Source organism: Thermobia domestica, chromosome 8, assembly GCF_964235325.1.
Source record: "Thermobia domestica chromosome 8, izTheDome1.hap1.1, whole genome shotgun sequence".
Classification (NCBI taxonomy): domain Eukaryota; kingdom Metazoa; phylum Arthropoda; class Insecta; order Zygentoma; family Lepismatidae; genus Thermobia; species Thermobia domestica.
This window is the reverse complement of record NC_137461.1, coordinates 5,205,380-5,230,083: the sequence shown is the minus strand read 5'-3', so window position 1 is coordinate 5,230,083 and position 24,704 is coordinate 5,205,380. Positions and strand designations below refer to the sequence as shown.

Sequence of the window (24,704 nt, the reverse complement as noted above, 5' to 3'; positions counted from 1 at the left end):
GCCCCCCTAAATTTTCAGTGGCCCCCTAAAATTTTCATAGTAGACTTGCCAATGAACTATAATATGGTTGGGTCGGGCCCTCCTAACTTCTACCGCCCCTCCCCCTACACATTTGAGCTGGCTACCGGCCTGCCATTTAGTTATAGTGCGACATCTTCAAATTTGAATTTAAACTAGCTTAGAATTTTTCCAATTTTTGTCCATTTTTGTCCAACCAAGAAAAAAAATTGTACTATTTAAATAAACGAGGGAGGACCATTTCAAAATTTGGCCACTTCAATCACCTTTAAATTAGTGCGATATCTTTAAATTCGAAATTTAACTAGCTTATAATTTTGTTCATTTTTTCTGTTAGTTCTCGTCCAACCAAGAAACGTTTTCTACCAGGAAAATTCTAAGCTAGTTACAATTCGAACTTAAAGGTGTCAGACTACTGGTGATCGAAGTGGCCAAAGTTTTGAAATGTCCCTGCTTTATAATTTGAATGGTACTTTTTTTTTGTTGGACAGAAATGGAGAAAATTATACAAAATTCTAAACTAGTTAAAATTCGAATTTGAAGATGTAGCATTACAGTTGATCGATGTGGCCAAATTTTGAAATGGCCCTCCCTCGTTTATTTAAATGGTACAAAAATTTTTTCTTGGTTGGATAAAAATGGGCAAAAATTTGAAAATTCTGAGCTAGTTATGATTCAAATTTAAAGATGTCGCGCTACAACTAAATGGACCCTCATTTAACTGAATGAAGGCAGAAAATGCGGCGGTAGAGCAACCGCTATCACAATCAGGAGGATAAAAGGACCCTTATTGTTTTATTGAAAGGGGAAGTAGTAGAAATGTACCCAAATTACACTTTACATACAAATTTCCGTGCAGTAAAAACTGGAAGAAATAGTGAGAAATAGGAATGATCACGAGCGAGTTCGAGTGAGTTTTCTTTGAAACTCAACTCGACACGAAAGAGACAGCTTTGAGCTCGACTCGACAACTCGGCTCGAGAAATTTCTTGGACTTACCAAACAATATGTCTCAGCCTCACCTTGGACTTACGTAACATCATACACATGGGGTGCAACTCTGTCAATGTAATTATCTCTCTCTTTTTCCCTATCACTTCTCTCTCTCTCTCTTCTGTGAACACATGTGAGCCAATTTAGCTTGATATTAGAATTTACCCTTCATGAACTCCCGACGTAAGAAGTGATTATGTTTTGATTTTCGACATAAGAGAACCAGAGTCAATTACACGCATAACTCCATGTCAAGTTAAGCTGTAAGTCGGCATTTTAATAACATAAATTGAAGAAGAAAATTAGGACATAAACTTTGTACTTAAATTTACAAAACCAGACAAGAACAATTTCAAGATAAGAATTGAAAAGTTTTCCGAGAATCTAGACAACACGAAAATTTTTACGATGCAAGAATGGAAGACAGAATGTAGTAGGAACGTATGAGATCCATCCGGAATCACCACCGCAAGACTTCACACTCTATATGTGACTTATATACTGAATAACGAAGAATGTATGATATTGTCTGTAATCTTTCACGAAAATAGTTTTATGAGCGTATGAATTTTCTGATGATATTTACATAAGTGTAAGTTCTGCCATCTGTTGATCCTATACGCACCATATCCCTACTTTTCATAGTAGGAACAAGACGAGAAGAAGAGAAGGTGATCAGTACTTTGATGCGTCATCTTTTAGAGATAACAAGTGATGGCGTCACGTGTACATCACGTGAATGAGTTCCGTTTGTTTGGCATGATATTTTTTCAATTAATACTAAAACCAGAAGTGGTATTAGATTTCTACCACCTCCGGTTCTAGTAGCGAGATCAAAGTGGAAATGAAATATATTCTCAGGAAGTTTGATTGATTGAAGGAAACTGCTTCTTGTTATCTATTGCTGTTTATAGTCTATGACGAGCAACATTAACACCGAAAGTGTTTTATTGATGAAACTTCCGGTCTGAATAAAGGGTTAAAAGAGATCTCATTCCCACTCTTAGAACCAAACTCCAATTCTTAGAATATTAAATCGTTTTTTTTTAATCTCTATATCTCTTATCGTTTCGCTGTATGTAGACAAATATTGAAACCGGAAGAAGTAGTAGATTTCTACCACTTCCGGTTTTAATAGGGAGAGTAGATTGGACATAGAATATACGGGTACTCGTGGAACGCTTGATTGCGGAAAACAGCTTTTCTATGTTATTAACATTTTTACTGTGTAACGATAAACGTTAAAACCGGAAGTGGTTTCTTTCTACCACTTCCGGTTTGAAGAAAGGGTTAAAGAGAGAAGGTGGTACCTTCTCTCTTCAGTTCTTGCTCTTATCGTTTTTGGTCCATCTAGATCATTACTGAAACCGGAAGCTCTACTGCATTTCCATCATTTCCGATTTTAGCAGAGAATTAAGGATGGATATGAATAAATATTTGGGACGCTTAATTCGTTGCAGGAAACCTGTTCTCGCTCTCTATTACTGTTTTTACTTCCTAGTGACCAACGTTAAATCCGGAATTTTTGATTTGTCACCAGTTCTGGTGGAGTGATCATCTGTATCAACGAAGTTACTTTTGACTCTCTACCTTCTGGCCGAAATCGAAAGTGAAATGAAATTTTTGAGTTTTACGTCCCACGGTTATGTCGGCTAGGCTAAAGAAGACGGTGAAGATGAGAAATGAATGAAATCGTGGAATGAAGAAAGTGCGAGGAAACGGGAGAACTCCGAGGGAATACCCACGCACACGGTGTTTGTCCACCACAAAGTTCTCTTGGCGGGAGCAGGGTTTGAACCCGGGACCCCGTGTACCAGAGGTGAACGCTCTACCACTGAGCCACCGCGGCCCCGACAAAATTGAAAGTGATCCACGAAGTAGACGATGAGATTATTTTTTGTCTCTCAAACGGACATACGAACAGACAGGGTAAACAGAGACGGAATTAACGGCATGGCGTTCATTAGTAGACTGATTAAAAAGAAAAAAGTGGTTCCCGGTAAACAAACCCCACAGCAGTAGCGACGACAAGATGTGATGGTCGTACAAACACTACAGCCTCAAATAGATGTTCATTTGTGATCGAGTAGATAATGTCTATGGTTTTTATACGCTTCTTCGAGTACAACTGTCTACAGGTCCAGCCTAATACAGGGTGTTGCAAAAAAAATGTCACAATATTTTCGGAACTGATTTCTCACATGAATATAAGAAAGGAAGTTTATATTGTTATGATTATTTATTGAAATATTAAAAAACTTTTTTATATGAATGTACGAACACGAACTTTTCAATAGTGTAGTACTAGAGAAGAATAACAAAATACTTCAGGAGACAAATAACAAAATACGTCATGAGACAAATAAGTTGTTTGTCGCGTAGTTCACTCTCTCCAACCAGTATATAAGCTTCGGAAAATTAGAACTTTTCAATCAGACATCGACTCAGATCTTACATCATACTTTGCGTCTGTAACCTGCGTCTCGCATTTGGACTAGAAGCCACGACGAAGATGGTCATCATTGAGTTGAGAGAGAGACCTCCGAACCACACATGTAAGTTTTATCCTTTGAATAATTTCAGTCTCTAAGAAGAAGTAATTTCTTCTATGGCAGTCTCCTGCTAAAAGCCTCATAGATAACAGACTCTTAAATTTTGCTTTATTGTTAATCTCACTATTGTAAATCACTGCAGACAAACTTGAGCTCAATGAAATATTAACATTTTGATTTATCATGTCTGCATATTGTAAAGTGACATTTTATTCTTTGTAATAAATTTATATTTTGAAGATTATTTCTTTTTCACACATACTACTGAATTTAGTAATTTACTGTTATCATGAGAAAAGATACTAACCACTATACTAAATGTAAATTAAAGCTATTAAATTAAACAATATGGATCTATGGTCGGGAGTGCATAGTTTCTTAGTTAGTCGAAAATGAGGAAACAAATGAACTTTTAAGGTCCATAGTTTCACTACTATAGAACTGATCGCAGTCGGGCCAAGACATCACTGAGCAACTAGTATGTTAAATATCCAAATATCCATCTTTCAGAACCTCCGGTACTTGCACAATCATTTTTAGAGAGGCTGTTTGGCAGTACTTGATCACTCTGCACCTACATACCTAAAAATTGATGTGCAAGTACTGGAACATTCTTAACCCCTTCAGTGCGTAATTTTCAGATGCGAACCGCTGTATAAAGTGTAGTTTTTTTTAGAACTTTGGAATTTGTTACATTTTAATAACTTTTGAACCTCTCAAGCAATCATAATGAAATTTTCGGCATTATGATCTTTGTTGCTTCTAATTAGCTACTATAACTTGTCATTGTCGTATTTATGGCTATCATCATCATCATCATCATCATCATCTGGTTAGGTTACACAAAATTTGGGAATGCCTCAACAGATCAAGCCCAATTTTTCTGTGTGGTCTCTTGGGGTTCCTAGGTGAGCGCAAACTTGCTAAATATTGTCGGGAATAACATTACTCATACTATGGGTAAGTATATTCGCCATACGCAATACAAAATAGCCTAAGCAAAATGAAAGCGTATATATACGCCATCCGCACAGCAGGTGCGTTTTGAAGACACGACTTAACTCGCCACCCACACTGAAGGGGTTAAACATGGATATTTGGATATTTCACATACAGTTCCTCAGTGATGTCTTGACCCGGCTACAATAGGTCCCATAGATGAAGCTATGAACTTTTAAAGTCAACTTGTGTTATGTATTCTCCACCTTATAACTCCGACACTCTCCATTTTTTGATTACAGGTCCATATGAACATTCGGGGGCCGCGGTGGCTCAGTGGTAGAGCGTTCACCTCTGGTGCTTGGGGTCCCGGGTTCGATCCCAGCCCCCGCCAAGTGAACTTTGTGGTGGACAAACACCGTGTGCGTGGGTTTTCTCGGGGTTCTCCCGTTTCCTCCCACTTTCTTCATTCCACCATTTCATTCATCACTCATCATCACCGTCTCCTTTAGCCTAACCGGCATAATCGTGGGACGTAAAACTCAAAGATTTCATTTTATTTCCATATGAACATTTTTTTCTATTTTGAACTGAGGAATCCGTTCCTAAAACATTGTGATACATTTTTTTTAACACCGTATATAGCCATACCGTTGAAAACAAAGGTTCAACCAACCCAGCGACGCAACTATGCTAGCTTTCGTCCGTGGTAAGAACTCGCCTCCCTGACCAACCGAACTAAAATGCTCCCCCAAATATTTGCACATTCTTTCGTCCTCCCAATCTGGCGCCCGGTCACAAACCCCGTTTGCTCTCCCTTAGTTACGTCACTGAACCAACCAAATAATGAAAACAACCACAATCTCAAATCACCAACCGGTTGTCTTGAGAACGTCAGAGTTTTATAGCACGGAGTTCAGTTTAGTTGTCTTCATTTTTACTGTTCCTCTCTCGACCATTAGTAGCACACGTGCCTTACGTTGGCCCCCATTTTAAAAAAGTTATCATAGATTAACTTTTGTGTTGTGTTTCTTCCTAGAAGTTTTTCTCAACTAACATTTTGTTGTCTTATCTTTCTAGCCTGGTTGCTATGGAAACCACAGTAGGCGCACGTCACTTCAAGACGCCACGCCTACTCTGTGACGTCATCTATGAGGAAAGCCTTTAGCTTCGTGAGAGAATCGTGGTTCGACACCGAAGGCTGGTGGTGACAATCGACTGTCAACGGGCTCTTGGGTATTGTTGATTGAAACAAAATACTGGCAAACGTATTACTCGCCATTGGGCAACAAATAGATTGAGTAATTTTGATATTGTGACAGCTTCGGCTATATAACATGTGCTCCTGTTTACGGTTGATTACTACGACGAATTGTCTGTTGCCCTGGCGACATTAGGGAAGTGTTTCACAATGAGCACGCCGAGTTGAAACCTTGATTGTGTGTGAAAGAGAAGACTCCGGCGAGGACAGAAAAAAAAGTACCTCAGAAGCCACCGCCCTGCGTTCATCTGCTAGATCATGGGTTCGATGCCGAATCTTCACTTTTGCTCCACGTGGGATGACGATCGCCCGTTGACTCAATTGGGATCCAAACATCATCAGCTGATTGGACATCAACATAGCTTACAGCCACATCATCATCACCATCATCATCATCCGCAAGTTCATCAGCATCCACAGGGACAGATCACTAATTGGGATGATTTCGCTGTTGAGGTGAGTAACTTATTTTATCTTCTCATTTTGTATCGTTTCCTTTCTTCTTCTTCGACTACTACTACTACCAGGGGTGCCCACAAGGGGGGGCTATGACGCAAACTGCGTCATTGAAATGGGGCCGCGGTGGCTCAGTGGTAGAGCGTTCACCTCTGGTGCTTGGGGTCCCGGGTTCAATCCCAGCCCCCGCCAAGTGAACTTTGTGGTGGACAAACACCGTGTGCGTGGGTTTTCTCGGGGTTCTCCCGTTTCCTCCCACTTTCTTCATTCCACCATTTCATTCATTACTCATCATCACCGTCTCCTTTAGCCTAACCGGCATAACCGTGGGACGTAAAACTTAAAGATTTCATTTCATTTCATTGCGTCATTGAAATATTTTGGGGGGGTTAAAATCTATATAAATATGTTTGAGGGTGTGTAAAAATTAATCGAAAATATTTTTTTTTCATGGAAGAACACCTATGGATAGACAATTGCGGGGGAGGGTGCGTCATGGACATAAGGGGGGTGGGCACCACTGACTACTACTACTACTAATTCTTCTTCTTCTTCTTCTTCTTCTTCTTTTATTTGCACATAAGAAATATGATACCAAGGAAAGCATTATAAGCAAAGACTCAACTGACATAATTCAATCAAATGGGTATTAATTCACATAATACAGAACAGGACCGGATGTACGAAATATTGCGCCCCGGGCAAAGACGTATATCTACCTCCCTTCCTCCCAATTTTTACATCGAAATGGCGCCCCCTACATACTCTCAACAGCTGCCTCCTGCACTCAGATTGTATATGAACTGTCAAAATTGGATATTTCTCTCATAATGTGTCTGCGGAAGGCTATGTTACATAGCCGAAACTGTAACACAAATATATAATCTTAAAAATATATATATACTGCTTTGGTCAGTTGGACTTTTATTAGTAATCTTGAATTTTCCAAAGCTGCAACGAATAATTTACAAGAGCAGGTTAACTTAAAGTGAAAATGCTATATAATGGTATATCCTTCAGAGCTTCCTTCAGCCACTTTGTACAACCAAAAACTTTACTATGTAACAACATTGCATATCAACTTTGAACTATTAGCATTGCTCTACGAATCCATCAAGGAGTTACATCAATTGTCGCCAGATGGCAGTTCTAGCCGAAAGACACAGAATAATTGAAAATACTGTAGATACAGAGTTGTTACATACCAGTCACATTGAAGGTAGCCTATATGGACATTATTTCGAATATGTTGAGTGACTAATCATCTGTTTCAGAGTTCTTTACTGGCCATGATTCATAGTATAAGAACTATAAATTGATAAAGTGATTGTATGAACACAATTAACAGCATTGTGTGCGTTTGTGTTCTGTGGAGTGGCCAGCTGATTTGATCTCCTAATTTGAACCATCTGACTTTTTCTTATGGGATGTTTTAAAGGACAAAGTTTATCGATATCGTGTACGCAATTTGGCCGAATTACGGGAAGCTTTCACAGAAGAGTTCCACAGGGTACCAGTTCGGGTCCGTCAAGCTGCTTGTGACAACGTTGTTGTTCGTCTCCAGGCATGTATCGTTTTAGATGGTGCATTGCTACACCATGCCATGAAGAACAGAGATTAATATTCTAATAAGGAAAAGTACAAGAGTAATGTGTTTATGTTCAATATTGTGTTCAAGTGATGTTGCTAGTTTCTTTACATCAGTCTTTGAAACACATAATTATGCACCACCGTGTATTATTATTATTTGAATATTATTTTTGCCAAGTTTCCCCAGCAATGCTATTTTGAAATAACGAGGAACAGACAAAGTCGAGGTATTAATTGAAAAAAAAAAGTGTTATATTGAAGATGGAGCTTCCTTTCTGCAATTCAATATGTTACATTCTCAGAGTGTGGGATAGTGTTAAAATTAATTGTGAATATTTATTTATGGTTGATGAAACCAAGCGAGGCATTCTATTTTGAATATAGTAAATATATTCTTACCGAAGGTGAATGCACAATCAATACTCTTGATAGACGAGATAGTGCAAGCCTTTCCAAACTTAGACAAGTATGAGACACATGAATTTACTATTGCTATAAATATGGAAATAGGGATGATATCGAGACGAGACTTTGTACAGTCTCGGTTTCGTCTCTGTTGATAAATTGCGGTCTTCGTCTCGACCTCGTCTTTGTCTCGTGTGGTCAACAGATGCTTGTCTCGATCTTGGTCTTGGTCTTGAGGGCCAAGTCTCGGTCTCGTCTCGAAAGTCTCGATATAAATTGTGTAAAATTAAAATTGTAAAAGTATTATTCTCTTACAGTCTGTCGTTTCCGCTTCTTATTTTTTGCCTTCATTCTTGACTTAGAACTATGGTATGATGTACTTTTTCACAGCTGATTTGCTAGCGCTAATGCTTTCCATGTGTGTGCTCCAGCTTCAATCATCAGTGAGTATAACATACCTGGGATAAAGCAATAATAGTAACCCATATTTCACTTCCAGCAATAGACTTTGTCTCAAATAGCCTCAGTACTGCCTATACAATTAAACTCGATTAAATTAACTCCAGCACTATACAGTAGTTGATTTCCTTCCTTTGAATCAGAGTTGTTCAATACCTCCTAACGCATAACACAACACATAGCAGCACGAATGTATTTAATCGTACCGAAATTGAAATTTTACAATTTCTCATTTATTATCCAATACATTCTGCTTTGACTGTCATTTTAAAAACAGAATATAACGTTCATTATCTTTAAAAAAAATAGGGTAAATTACTACTACAATATATTTTTGTTTCAAAATGATCAAATGCTTTATTACCGTTTCACATCTCCGTGTTTAATTGACACTTGATAACACGAATTTCCTGAACTTTGTGGTGGGAGCTAAGGTACTCATCTTTGCTACGTATGTGTAGTTTTGGGTTGGATCACCAAACAACTTAGATTCAAAGTCCGATGTTTCGCATAGTTCGCGTGTTACTTTAAGTACATTCTGTTTCTTAGACAAGTTCATAAGATCGTAATGCATTAAATCAGTATATATCCAGTGCCGTAACTAAGCAGAAGCAACTGGGACAGTGCCCATGGGCCCTCACCCGTAAGGGCCTCGAAAAAAAGTCAGGCTTACAAAATTTCTACTCTGAGAATTGAATTAAGGATAGTACGTAAGACTGAAGAATTTAGTGCTATAATTTGAATAAATTGTTGTGGATACTGCATACCTATCTGTTTGTACCCCAGGAAAAATGTCGCCTCTCAGTGGCTACGAAATCAGCTTTGGGGGCCCACAGAGTTATTGTTATTTAACTAAGTAGAACAAAACACTAATTTGTTTTCTTTCGAAAATATCTTGTTTCACTCTTCATACTACTCATGGCAGTAGTTTATGTGAGGTATAAAATATTTTTAAAAATTAAAATATTTTTCCTTTTTCTCTGATCAACCATAGAATTTCAATGATATCATGCAGAGATGTAAGAAGAAATTTATTTTGGGGGATGGGGTCCAAAGCTTTTCGGGATAACCCAAATTCAGTATGAGGACAAATTGAAGTATTAACATTTGTAAAATCAACCCTAAAATTAAACTTAGATAAAATTTACAAAAAAAAAAAAAAAAAAAGTCGGGATTTCAAGGGATGGGAAGTTTGGACCCTAGGACTGACCTCCTGCGCGTCCCTGATGTCATGCACTTTTTCATGTAGTTGAAATTTTAATAAATTATTGCCATATATTGATTGTCCGTAAACACTAAAAGCGGAAAACTACATTTTATTTTAGTATATGTTTGATTCTTGTCATTTGTTTATAATACAAGAATATGAGAAGGGGCCTCATGTTGTTAATCAGTCCCGGGCCCCAACTACTGCCGTACGACACTATCTTGCGCCTAACAATATAAATAATTCCAAATTGTCATATACTTTCGTGTTTGTAGTGGAGCAAAATGAAATTGATATCATTTTGGATATAATTACCAAGATTACACAAAATAAAAAAAAAGGAAAGAAAAGAAATTTTAAACATTAAAATTATATCTGCTACTAATTAGCATTTCCCCGTCAGTTTAAGCAATATAACAATCACTACCCATGTGTTTGGTAAAGTTCCGTATTCAAGAGGGGTCTAGGGGGGCTGGGCCCCTCCTAAATTTATACTGGTCCCCTTAAATTTTGACGGTAGGTATGCAAATGAACTACAATATGATCATGAACTATGAATGGGTCGCCCCCCCCCTAAATTCTACCGCCCCCCTATATTTTTGGGCTGGCTACCGGTCTGGTTTGGTATGACTGAAACGGTTTGAAATAACGATTGTTCTAAATGGTATTATGATCATTTAAGTCTTAAAAGCATCTACATGATGAGACGTGATACATCAGCAGTTTTCGAAGTAAAGTCTTTAGAAAAAGTTAAATTTTCCATTTCTCGTAACTTCGTTCCTTTATCCATTCGAAATACAGTATACCATGATCATAGTATTTAACGATAAGATACAAATGATGCGCATTGCACCGTCCATGCCATTTGAGTTATTAGAGGTCTCCACAATGTTGATATTAGTGATACTGTATTTCCCTTTGTTACACTGAATAATGTATGTGGTATTATAGTTTTATTTAATATCTAAATTAGGAATATGTAATACCTTACGTAGTGCAATCTGAGAAAATACAACTTTATATTGGCAACACTGTTTATTTAGTGGTATTGCAAAGTAGAAGAATTTCCCTTCAAAATTTGACACAAATATACACTGGACAAAATGAGCTTCAATCCTACTGGATAAAACGGAAAACTATGGTTTAGTTCCCTCTGGATCATATCCTGGATCCGCGCCTATATATATATATATATATATATATATATATATATATATATATATATATATATATATATATATATATATATATATATATATATATATATATATATATATATATATATATATAGAGAGAGAGAGAGAGAGAGAGAGAGAGAGAAGGCTATATACATCACCAGGAGATTTTATTTCGGGAGAGGCTTGAGGAACGGGTAAGAAACATTTGTGTTGTACTACGTACAATGCAAAAAAAATGATCACAAATTTATTTCGGGGGACTTGAGCCCAATAACCACCCCCGAAATACGCCACTGTACATCAGTCAACTGTTCCTATATTACCTAACACAGCAGCGAAACAAATTTTGAGTAAAAGCAATTTTAATAGCTATCAATTTCAATTTTCAAGACGAGACCGAGACTTTCGAAACTGACCTGTCTCGTCTCGATTTATAGAGGTATCTCGGTCTCAGTCTCGTCTCGGTTATATGAAGTCCGTCTCGGTATATAAAAGTCCGTCTCAGTCTTGTCTCGAGTTATCGAGACGGCAGTCTCGGTCTCGGTACCATCCCTAAAATTGAACTTCTATCTCAAAAATAGAAGAATAGATCTCCTTTCTGTTAAAACTGGTAGTTCCTCCGAAGCCTTCGGCTCGCTGTATGCTAGATGTTAAAATGTGTTTAATTAAAAATTGTAATTCTTTACATATAGCTTTTTTTTTCCCGCACCAACTAACTTTCGGTTACCTAAATATTAATCCTCAAATGTAAATATAGATACGGCCTGTTACTGATAATATGCTGCATGTGGGTTTGGGGCATAAAGCTTGTTAAATATTGTTCTTTTCTAAAGGTAAATGGTAACAACTGTCAGTAGCTTATATACTGTGTTTATGTTGCTTACTTACTAAATTATATTGTGATTCACACGGAATACGTACTTGAGATTTTTTTTTAACAAAATAAATAACTACAACCTTCTTTATATTTAGTACAGTCAGTGGCGTATTTATGATTTTGTTTCGGGGGGCTTTGCTAACTTTCGGAAGGTGCTTTGCCTGAAAATGTGAAAATTCTGCAAGATATTTCATACACTTTACTATAGTACGTAAGATTTCGCGAAGGGCTTAAACCCGGAAGCCCCCCCCCCTAAATACGCCACTGAGTACAGTCATTGTCTTAATAATAAACAGCAGAAAACATTCATGATCAGCGTAATCACTAACCATTTTCAAGTAATTAAATTGAAACAACGGAGCTTCTAAGTTGCAATTAAATCGTAAGGAGAGTTTTAAATTGCAAATTAGATTCTAGCTGGCGCCATCTGTTGGTGTCATTTAGGCAGCACACATTGCAGAGCGAGAACTGTTAAATATTAGGAAAACTGAAATATTTTAGTTTATCATCTCACGATTGTTTCCATTAGGCTAAGGGAGACGATGAGTAAGGTAAGTGAATGATAATGGAAGAATTGGTGGAATGAGAAAGTGGGAGGAGTGCCCTGAGAAAGCTCACGGACACAATGTTCTCCACTACAAACTTACGTGGCTGGACTCGAACCAGGGACCCAACGCACCAGAGGTAAGTGTCCTACCACTGATCCACCTGTCCCCTTTACCTTTTAGGAATTACGGCCTATGTTTAGCAGAAGGGGTCCAGCTCTTCTCTCTAAAAAATGTTACAATTTTGATAATTTCTGTTCACATTCGGTTAGTTTAGAGTACGTTAGGTTAGTTTAGGCCAGCTTACGTTACCTTAGTTTAGTTTAGGTTAGGTTAGTTTATGTTAAATTAGTGTAGGGGTCTCATGTGGTTCGGATTCCGCGTTAATCAGTAGGTCCACGTCTCATATAGCCTCGCTGCTGAAAGGGACGCTAAACTAAAATCAACTCAACATTAGTGTACGGGTCCCGTATAATTTTTCAAAAAACGATAGAATTTCCCTTATTTCCACTAATATTAGGTAAGTTTAGGTTAGTTAAGGTTAGCTTAAGTTAGTTTATGGTAGGTTAGGATAGATTTGGCTACGTTATGTTACATCGAAGTACTTGCATCATCCATTTCTCCTGTAAATTTTGTGTGTTTTACGTGCTTCTGGACCCCTTGTACTAAACATACTCCGGAATTAGTGTTACACACTGAGACGTTTCCCTTTTATATTAAGACATAGATATGCTGGGTGTCTCATCTCCTTTTAAACCTCAGGAACAGCCACTGATAGCAATACGTTAACTTTTAAAGGCAGAATTTTTGTTTTGAGTGAAAATAACACAAAACATAAATAAAAAATATAAAAAGATGCATCGGCCGGGAATCGAACCCGGGCCGCCCGCGTGGCAGGCGAGCATTCTACCACTGAACCACCGATGCTTGTTAAAAACTCGTTTGAAAGCTACTATAAACAGTTGGAAATTACTGTGATATCTATGTAGTTTGTTTGCTCAAGCAGAACTGATAAAAGAAAATGTTTTTCTTTCGTTCATGACGTCACATAACCAGCACTTTCTTTATTGCATTTTGCGGAACAAAGGAAAAGTTGAAAAGACCACATAAATATCATGCAATGCTTTTCTATTATCATTTCCTTCATATACTTCGCTTCCAAATAACACAATATAGCCTATACTTCTTTGTGTGTGTGTGTGTGTGTGTGTGTGTGTGTGTGTGTGTGTGTGTGTGTGTGTGTGTGTGTGTGTGTGTGTGTGTGTGTGTGCTATAAGTAATACAGTTCGTAGACTTTCAGTAAGATTAGATTAAAGAGAAACAAATGCTATTGTGTGTCAAGAACGTTAGTTGGTTGAACTGTTGATTTAGAGTTTAGCACCTCTTTTCAACTATGAAGCTGTATGAGATGTTGATCTACAGCTTCACGTGACATCTTTTTCACCACGTGAGCTCTAACCAGAAATCGAACCTGGGTCTCAAGTTTCAAAGTCATGGATTTTAACCAGGGGAAAAAATATTTTTTAAAAAAATAACCTGAACTCTTTTGCATACTTCTGTGTACTGCAGCCGTACTAAAAAATGGCGGTCATTATGTAAAAATATAGTTATTATCACTTTATAATAATGTTTTATTGAGATATAACTCAGAAACTAATCGAGATATGAAAAAATGCCTTGAAATAAACGGGATAGAGCATAAACATGTCTTTCAAACGATGCCACTTATGTTGGTCTATCTTAAAAAGTAAGATAGCTAGTCGAATTTATCTGACGCTGTGTGTGCAATTTTCAATAAGGTGATATTATTCTCAGGTGCCTGCTATAATAGTTTCGTGAGCATTCACATGTCTTCTGTATTTGACTTGTGACGCTGGTTCTTAGAGCATAAAAATATTTAGTCAGATGACCTAAATGTGGTCAATAAGGCCGCTATTTTGGATTTAATATAGCGTCCATGTGAAAAGGCCGATGTAACAGTTAGACAACAATGTATTCCCAAATGATTGATGAAATCAAACGATTGTAGAATAAATAACGAAATGAGAATGTGGGGGGAAAGAGAAGAACCGCAAGAAAGATATGTTGATAAAATGTTATTAACTACAAACTCACACCGGGCATCGAACCAGGAACCCCTCACACCAGATGCTAGCGCTCTGCTACTCGATCATATATTGTAGTGTACTACTTGTTTAAAAACGTATAACAAAATGTACACACAAGGGCACCCATGTTGTGGTTTCCAAGGGGGTAAAGTTTAAGCGATGTTTCAAAAATAGTTTCAAATTTTGCTGTAACTAATGTAAAAATTCTATTAGATTTTCGATATTCTGAAGTACAATTTCCTCTAGGGGGAGGCGAGCGCCCAACCTTGCCCCCCTGATGGGCGCCATTGTGTACACATATATTTGACACACAGTCCGTAGGAAAGTACATTTCCAAGTTACAAACCAAAAGAAAATAAATTGATTTATATTGATTTTGTTCTTGCTGACATAACTCAAGTTCGATGCCCGGCGATCATTGACTTTTTTTTTTTTTTATGCGAGAAGTTAAGTGTCGCTGAAATGTGTGACAGCACATGTGGGGCACTCTAAAGTACTTCTTTTATGTCTTTCTCTGTGCCTGCTGCATTACTGATTACTGCGGTTTCCGCAAACTATTAGGACTCAAATAAAAGCAGACACAAATCTTGAGTTTCTCGAGAAATGGTTGCTCAGATTTCTGAGAAGAAGGAAGAAGTATCACTAAAGTTATATATTTCCGTTGCGTTTCCGCAATTGTCACTCGAAATGGCAGGCAATTGAAGTCTTGCAACTGAATATTTGATCTCTTCGTGGAAGTAAAATAAAGTACATTCTGTTTCGTCCTTCTCTTTCTTTCTCTCTCACTCACATACACAAATACAAACACAGAACAGAGCTGGGTATATTTATCGGCAGCTCTTTCAACCTCAAACTCAATGCAATTGTTGGTCACTAAACAACATTTATTCTTAAATTGAACAATGAAAATGTATTAATGCTTTAAGATTATAGCAAGAAGATGAATATAACTGGGTCACTTCATATTTTTTATTAAATAATAATAATAATAATAATAATAATAATAATAATAATAATAATAATAATAATAATAATAATAATAATAATAATAATAATAATAATAATAATAATAATAATAATAACAGTTAAAAAGCTTTAAAACAGTTTTTTCGTAGAACAAACTCAAAATTATACTTCTTTTGAAGTATAAAATACAAATTAGAAATAAGAGTAAAGTTCAAGCTCGTTTGCCCTATTCCCGTTTGTTCTTGTGCCCTAACTACCAAGTTATCTCATTATCTCCATCTTATCTCAGACGGAACAGGTTTAAAATTATGAAAGGCATGAGCGGAGCTATGGGGGTATTGCTCCCCCAACTTTTTGACAAAAAATAAAAATGCCAGTTATAAGATCCTTCAATTCTTACTTGTATTTACCGTGCTCCCCCAGCAGATGAAAGATCCGCCCCCCAGCAGACAATTCCTACCTCCGCCCATGATGAGAAGTAGTATAGTAAAGGCATCTATGGATTCTCAACCAGAAATTTTAACAGAAGGAAATGAGTGATCAATTAAGCATTCTCTCAAAACATACCTGATAACTTTTCTGTTGATAATAGACGCTGCCGTAAGCAGCGAACATCAGTTCTGAGATAGACTTCTGATGGAACATGCAACGCCAGATCTATCCCATGGAAGAGAATGACGTCAAAACCAATCATCACCTGAGAAGAGACGCCATTCAAATGGATGAACGAAGATCGACGATCTTGGTATCTATCGTCGAACGGACGACTATAATTAGCTATGGTAATTTTCGCTATCTGAAACTTAGTTTTTAGCTTGAAGAAGTGTTCTGTATGTTCAATATGATCTTGGCAGAAGTAACGTCTTTTGAGCAGTGACGCTTAAAGAATTACTTTATACTTATCACAGTCAACAGAATTTGTCGTGTCTTCCGACCATCGATTACTTGACACCTGTGTAGAATAAATCTATCAAAAGCCTTTTGGTGTCAGTGACTTATGTTGATTATAGAGCCAGTTTGCAGTGACTCCAGTGCAACTTCAAAAGACAAGTGAGTGTTGTCTTTGTACAGAAGGCTGTTTTATCCTTATGGTAGCAATTTGCAGTCGCCACCAAAGGCGCTAGTTTCGCGTCAGCATAGTGCCGCACGCAGTACGGATTAGTCAGACACTTGTGTACAAGCCGTGCAGAGGAGAGACGTGTGTGATCAGAATGCTGCCGAAAATCGACCCTTTTTGAGAGGGCTACATCGTAGCACTTTCTGATATAGGCTACAGCTATAGCCGAATAAGAACACAGTGCGAGAAGAAAGGTTTCACACTGTCTGATAAGGGAATTAATGCAGCCATCCATCGCAATGCAAACCCAGAGCAAACCATTGCCATGTGTCGTCAAAAGGGGCAAAAGAAGCAACCGGCTCCACAACGCAGTCAAGACGTCATTAACAAGGTCCGCCGGTTTGTGACTCAGGAGAATCCACCCACCCAACGTGACATAGCGAGGCGTGTTGGACGGTCAATTGCAACTGTACACCGAATCATACGCGACAATTCGGGACTCAGAAGTGCACACAAGCGGCGGGTCCATGTTCTGAAACCAACGCACATCGCAGAACGGCTGGTGGCATGCAAAAGGCTGTATGAAGGTTACCTGGCAGGTGACAAATGGCGTTATGTGATCACCTTAGATGAAGTATGGGTGTATTTGACAGGATCCTAGCAGATGCGTGCAATTTACTACCGCCGCAGTGATGGAACCGATCATGCAAAATGGGTTCGCTCCTGCAAGAAGAGTTTTCCAGAGGGATTTAAGGTAATGACGGGTTTCTGTGCAAAAGGAAAGCTTCCGATACACCGGGTGTCATCAAATGTCAAGGTGAATGCAGCGTATTATATCTAGCATGTACTGGACCCCATCTATTGCCAACATGCCCCGGCTTTGTATGACAATGACACTGACAGAGTGTTCATCCACCAGGACAAGGCCAGCAGCCATACTGCCAAATGAACGGTAGCCTACATGACACGTATGGAACAGGAGACAGGTGAAAATGCTATCCCATTTCGAGACATCCTCGTCAAGTCACCAGATGCATCCTCTATGGAGTTCTGTGCTTTCGGCCTCCTCAAACGGAACATCAATAAGCGTCGTACGACCACACTTGGTGGCCTTTGGAAAGTGTGCAAGGAGGAGTGGGTGAAATTGGATCAATTAGTGCTCAATAGAGGTCTCCTTCACTGGAAACTACGATGTTGTGCAATCGTTCACCAACGGGGCTCTCACATCGAGCATAATCGCTGGTGGAAACGGGGTTTTACGCCCTAGGGCACGGGTCTGTAATTCACTACCATAAGGCTGAAACAGCCTTCTGTAATCTAGCACTCTTACGGAAGGGAAAACATATAGTGATTTGATCTGATCCATGTGAGTACATATTTGCGTTTCTCAAAACCAAGTATACTTAGCGACTGCTGAAAAAGTCACACATATTTAATTTCGCTAATTATCTTACAAACTGTTGCACTATATTTAGTAGGCAAACCTTATAATCCTAGTCACGTGCATTGCCTAATTTTAATTCCTTTGCCTTTTTTAAAATGTATCTTATATTTATTTTATGCTCCTTTGCTTACAAAACACCGCAAAATCCTCTCATAACTTGAAATTAAATGTCTTACGATTGTAACAGTTTTGACAACTGTTAGAAGAAAGTCGTCAATGCTATACTTTGCCAGTATTGGACTACTGCAAGATATAGCACAATATTACATAAACAATTATATGTATTGTTTAATAACACAGTACGTTAAAAAAGTGTGTACTCATCGATAAAGCATAATAAACCTAAAATATATTCAAGATTGTAACAGCATCTTTACAAAATGCCTCTTAGGAGCGAGCGAAGTTTCTACGAAGTAGGACAAAATAACACAAGTGTTCAGAAAAGCCTGCTGTTTGAGTTTTTCACAACAATAAAAAAAAATTAAAACGGGATTTTAGTGCAAGGGAATTTACATTTCTAAAACAATTGGATTGAACAAAATAGTACAGTATTAAATTCTAAGAAGTGAGAGGTATTTTGAATGAGTTTCCCGATCTGCTGAAGAAGGTGTCAGGGAAAGCCGAAACAGTACAGTTAATGGTATATTAAATATTAGTGCAAGGATATTTATATTTCCGAAATAATTGAAGAAAATAGTACAATAGTAAATTCTGAGAAGTGATATAGATTTTCAATGAGTTTGCCGATCTGCTGAAAAAAAAGTGTCAGGGAACACCGAACAGAAGATTTTAAACTGAATAATAACACAAATTCCCTCCTTTTAGTCAACATTTTATTTCTTCGTGAATATGATTTTGATCTGTTAATATTGATCCTAGATATTTGAAGGTATCCACTTTGTTGAAAGTATTATTTGATATTTTAACGCATCCATAATTTGCCGTACTACGATCCCGACGAATTTCCATATATTTAGTGTTGTCTGCATTTATTTCTAAACCCATGTCCTTGCAAGCGTTTAATAAGACCTCTCTATTTCTTTCTATTGCTCTCCTATCATCCCCTTTTAAATTTACATCATCAGTATAGACCATAACTTCGTGAATATCATTCAGGTCTAGGTTCTGGTCGCTATGATTTAAAACAAAAAGTCTGAGCAAGAAAATTAGCTACCTTTTGGTTTAGGTATGGTGTAGGGCAGAGATGGTCATTTTTCCTAACCCTCCCTCAACCTCACCCTCACCCTCACCCTAAATCACACTAACCCTCCATTGACGCCCTCCCCTCATCCTCCCTCACACTCACCCTCCATTGACGCCCTTACACTCACCCTCCCTCACACATCACCCCCCATTGACGCCCCCACACTCACCCTCTCTCCACTCACCCTCCATTGACGGCCTCCCCTCATCCTCCCTCACACTCACCCTCCATTGACGCCCTCACATTCACCTTCCCTCACACTCACCCTCCATTGACACCCTCACACTCACCCTCCCTCTCACTCACCCTCAATTACTTTATCGCCCTCACCCTCAACTACTAAAATGAGGGTGAGGTGAGGGTGAGGGCGGCCCTCATGAGGGCAAAATGAGGGAGGATAACCATCTCTGGTGTAGGGTACCTTTTGTTTTCTTTTGTAACCTTTGAAATCATCCACAGAGATAAGTCATGACTAATGGACATCCGCAGATCTTTCGTGTAGAGCCAAAACAACTATCCTTGAAAAATGTCAAAGTACAGCAATCTATATATTAAAATGCTAGATTTATATGTTTGTGGTCAAGAAAAGCTTATATCTTTGTGGCCAATTCCTTTGACAATTGTATCTCGAACACCACAAGCTCTAGAAAGATGCCGTTTTCAGTGGTCGATTGTTAATTTGTGTAGATTGTCCAGTTCTAACGGAATATTTTTTTTAAAAAATGGCCGTTATTTGTTTATTACCTTTTTTAGGGGTGCACAGGAAGTATTGAAGTTTTTAATAAAGTAAAGCATTATATCCTACAAGCTATACATTCCAACACCACATATTTGTATACAGGGCTTGTACATATCTCAGGCGTTTGTTTCATGGCCAAATGATGAAAAACGAAGGATAACCATTTCTCCAGTCTAAGATGAATCTTTATTGTTTGGATTGTTTTGCCCAATGAACAGCATATATCACTGGCATTATAATTAATTGTGTGCGTAATGTATTTGTTTATTACATACTGCATGGAAGAAAAAAGAAAGCACTGATCATACATGAATTAGAAATTCCAACCGGAAGTAGGCTCAATTCTTGCAAACGGTGACAAATATTGAAAAAATAATCGAAAAATCTTCTCTTTGTTGTACCTCTTGCCGATTTTTATCAAGACGTCCTTCAGTTGTGTCTGTAAAGGGACATACACAGTTGTTGTAAGGTATGACAAGAAGATTCATGCTCATATATAAATGATGCGCTGTGTAGACTGACAGGTTCAGCTAGTAGCTTATGAATTTTTCTATCTTTCTCTGTACTTAAACAACAAGAAAGAATAATAACTAAATTAGATTCTGCTCGAAAATTTCAGAGAAGGGCAACTTCTCCCTTTCCCTGCTTGTCCATCCTGCATGAGACACTGCTTAAAATTATTCTGTGAAAGATGTAAACACGAGAGAGGACTCCAAGGCGCCCATTAACTTTGATTCTTAGCGAAAAGTAGCGAAAAATCTTAAGTAAACTTTCTGCACTGACTGCTACTTCATTCTCAAGGGAAAGATTCCTTCAGATATGCATTTCTGCTTCTTGATAATGGAAGGAGATCTTTTGGAGGAGTTCGCCTAATATGCAAAAGAGGTTGCGCCGGAAAAGGAGTTTCTTTTTCTTTCTTTCTTTTTTTTTTCTTTTACTGGAAAAAGACGGCAGCTGCTCGTTATATAATCCGTCAGCTAATGAATATTTAGTAACAGCATCGCCATTTTGTTTCTCTCCCCCCGTCGACTAAGTTCCGGGATTTCCATCTCTACAAATACATGACGGAAAGACAAAGAAAGACAAAGAATTCTTAGGTCAAATTCATAACCTTCTATAAGCAAAATGAGATCACAAGAAGAAAATGAAGCACGGAGAAGAGAAAAAAAAAAAATAACTAAAAGATTTCATTTCACATTTTGAAATTACAGAATTTATGAGGATTCTTTATTGAAACTGGAACAGACCCGTAGCCAGCCCAAAAAGTAGGGGGGGCTGAAATTAGGGGGGAGACGATCCAACCATATTATAGTTCATCACCATATTGTAGTTCATTTGCAAACCTATCGTGAAAATTTTAGGGGGGCAGCAAAAATTTGAGGGGGGCGGCCACCCTAGATCCCCCTGGATAGGGCCTGAACCGGAAATAGTATATTTTTCACTTCCGGTTTCAATAGAGATAACTTCGGAGGTAAAAACCTGTTCTTGGATCGCTGAATCCATATCAGAAACCGTTTCTTCAATCTTGTGGAGTTGTATGGTAGAAAGGTATGCGATAGTAGTGTCTGATTATTGCAATAGAAACGTACAGCGTATGAAATGGAGACAAAAGAGAAGCGTGGAAAATGGTAAGACAGGCAACTGTGACTGTATAATTTGTGGTGTTCGCCAACTTAATTTTACTTCTTGAGCTTTACGACATGAGATTACTTAGCGAAACCCTTATACATCGATATTTTAATAAGAACGTTGTGCTTTGCTCAAAGGATGTATGAGGCTGTATGTTATTTCTATTTTGTATTTAGTAGTTTCTGAAATATAATTGGGGGCACGGTGGCTCAGTGGTACAATGGTTACCTCTGATATGTGAGGTCCTTGCTTCGATCTCCGTCCAAGTAAGTTTATTGTGAACAACATCGTGCCCTTAAGTTTTCTCGGGGTACCCCCGTTTCCTCCCACATTCCCTTTCCACCAAATCTTCCATCATCATTCACTTGATTTAATCTTCATCTCTCGTAGCCTAAATGACATAATCGTGGGACGTTAAACTGAAATATTTAATTTTCATTATTATTAATAGTTGTTATATAAGTAGTTATCATTAGTATGTTATTCGTAACAATATTTCCCATGTTATATTGTTGTGTTCTTTTACAATGACGCACCGTCAAAAAATTTGTCAATGGTACCTTGTAGATTTGACTGAAAATCTTTCGACTACGCGATTCTGTCAACGTTTACGTAAGTTAATCCCTCTGAGGAGAAACTTTACAGGAATAAAAAAAAGGCCATATCTTAAACACTAGAATGTTATTTAGCTACAGCTCGTATCCGTCAGCAAAACATATACTCAATCTTGAAATCACTTGAGAGGTTCCAGAAATCTCGTTTATTTTAAAATGAGCTCCTTAATGCATACGCTATATATAACCAGGTCTTATTGAAAAGGAATTGAATTTTCTTGACGCTCTATATTACCGAAGGTGACGTTAAGAAATTAGCGCTTGCGACGCGAAAATGACGTGTCTAAGATGGATATGAAAAGGTCGTTCTACTTTTAAGCAACTCGAAAACTACAAACAGGCTTTCATCTTTTGCAATGTGAGGAAGGTGTATCTGTACATGACAGGTTTCTCTTTTGCTGTCAATGTTTTTGATACATGCATAGCCATAGTATTTTTTTTTTTTTCTGTCACTTGTCAAAAGCTTACAAGATACCGTATAGGTCTATTACAGTATATGTAGATCCACAATTATTTGTTCATCTCCAGTCAACATTAGTATTTTTTTATTATTATTATTTTAGAGGTTGATTCACTTATATTGAGCTCAATTTGAATATGCCACTTACAAGGGCGTCAATCTTACGGGGCCGGGACCCCAAAATCTCATGTGGACCCTTATGTACTTTTATGAATATGTATTTTTATATGCATATTTTATTGTTATGCGTATTGTTATATGTATTTTTTTTATGAATACCATATACAATGTTTGGCATAATTTGAATTGAATTTGTCTTGAAATCCTCATATATATGCCTTCTTAGACCCTTGTCTGCAATCAAACACACATCTGAATGCACCCTTCCCAAAGTTACAGACAGAGGCGGATCCAGGACCGACTTCTGGGGGGGCGGTTGGTTGTCATACTGTTACTTTTAAGGGCTCCAAACTTTGGAATGAGTTTTATTTATATATATAAAATAAGAAAGTTTCCTCTTCTGGGGGGGGGGCGATCGCCCCGATTGCCCCCCCCCCTGGATCCACCCCTGGTTACAGACCAATGGGCACCCTTGGCCATTTACCCAGGAAATGCCGTGTTTTCACCACCGGTTGTGTTTGATCTGCAGACTACCTCTAGTGACTATGATCTTGCATCAGAGTTTCCACTGCTGGTGACTGTGTTATAGCTAGACCATGGATATTGCATCCTACTTCTCTTTACAGGCTTACTGCAGGCCGGACACGGTGTAGACTCGACGATTCGACAGGTGTCGCTTGAGGACTCCGAAACCACAATAGTGTGTGGTGGGACTGGCATCTGGACTCTTGACAGGGATGTCAGAAAAGGGAATTACCGCAATTCCAGTTTTCAGTTCCATACGGCGATAGAATTCCATCGATGTTTTCACCGTGTGGCTGGATGCCTTGTGTTGATCCAGTTCAATCTGGTTCATATCTTTCCGTTCTGAGATTTCCTGGTGTATATGAGTCTGGTAGTTCGTAGCATTGATTTTGACGTTTCATTTCACCTTTTGTAGACGAAGTTTGCTCCTGTACGAGTAACTGACCACAATGAAGAAACTTTTGGAAAAACGGTTCTACCTACTTGCATCGGTGTGGTGAACCCAGGTCTGAGTGCAGCATATTTCCTCATAATGCGATTCATACTGGCAAAATTTGCACGAAAATTACGCACTCGACACATTTCCACGGTATGCAGCGTCGGACACAATGAGCCCCTCCCAGAATCTGTTCAGTTTCGGTGGCATCAGACCGCGTTCGACCGCATTGTTCTACTATGTGACTAATGAGTAGGGCTTGGAAGTTGAAGACCTAAAAATTGTCCAAAAAGGACCTATATAAAGACCAAAAAATATCTAAAAAGGGACCTAAAAACTGAAAAAAAGGACGTAAAAATAAGACCCAATGTAATTACAATAGAATTACATATAATGCTAATAATAATGCTCAAGAGATACAAGCTTCTGGTAGTATACAATATGCAGTTGAAAGAAAGGGTGCAGCGGTTCACATACTCCTTTCGAAGGGTCTACTCGTCAGGAATCTTCTAATTTGTATACTGCTCCAAAACCAATTTGAAAGTTTCATTGTTTGCCAACGGGATATTTGCTTCATCTGAGGCACTGCAAAAATCTTTGTAAAACGGAGACGACTTAAAATGTCCACAAGTACTTTGTTCTAACAGAAGCTGTTTTGTCTTTTTCTTCGCGGCCCGAGAAGCTGCTTTCACGTCCAACGTGCTATTGGACATGGAACCTACACTCACTATCACTTCGCAATATTTGCAGAAAAGAATATTTCCATCCGTAGAAAAAAACTTCTGCTCAAAATTCAGATACAAACTGGTGCAAAAAGAAAGTTTTCTTAGGTTTAATTTTAGGCATGTTAACGATCTGTCCTTCTTCCACAAACTGAAGTCCAAACTAAAATAAGAAAACTTCCCACTTTCACTCCCCTGCT

At 38.1% G+C, this 24,704-nt stretch overlaps 1 protein-coding gene and 1 non-coding gene across 3 annotated transcripts in view; one reads left to right on the top strand and one right to left on the bottom strand.

Annotated features, from left to right (window-relative positions):
- The window catches only part of LOC145691537 (protein unc-93 homolog A-like), a 274,095-nt gene that overhangs the window by 168,224 nt on the left and 81,167 nt on the right, over window positions 1–24,704 (top strand). Inside the window, exons 1-2 of one of the 2 annotated variants that reach the window (XM_081766947.1) lie at window positions 3,455–3,566; window positions 5,583–6,219. In XM_081766947.1, coding sequence (XP_081623073.1) covers window positions 6,022–6,219 — 198 coding nt within the window. In that variant the 5' untranslated portion in view covers window positions 3,455–3,566; window positions 5,583–6,021. Of the gene's footprint in view, window positions 1–3,454; window positions 3,567–5,582; window positions 6,220–24,704 lie in introns of those variants that run through there. The other variant, XM_081766948.1, reaches the window with a different exon arrangement.
- Window positions 13,337–13,407, bottom strand: TRNAG-GCC (transfer RNA glycine (anticodon GCC)). The gene has a single exon. It is a non-coding gene; the product is annotated as a tRNA-Gly (tRNA).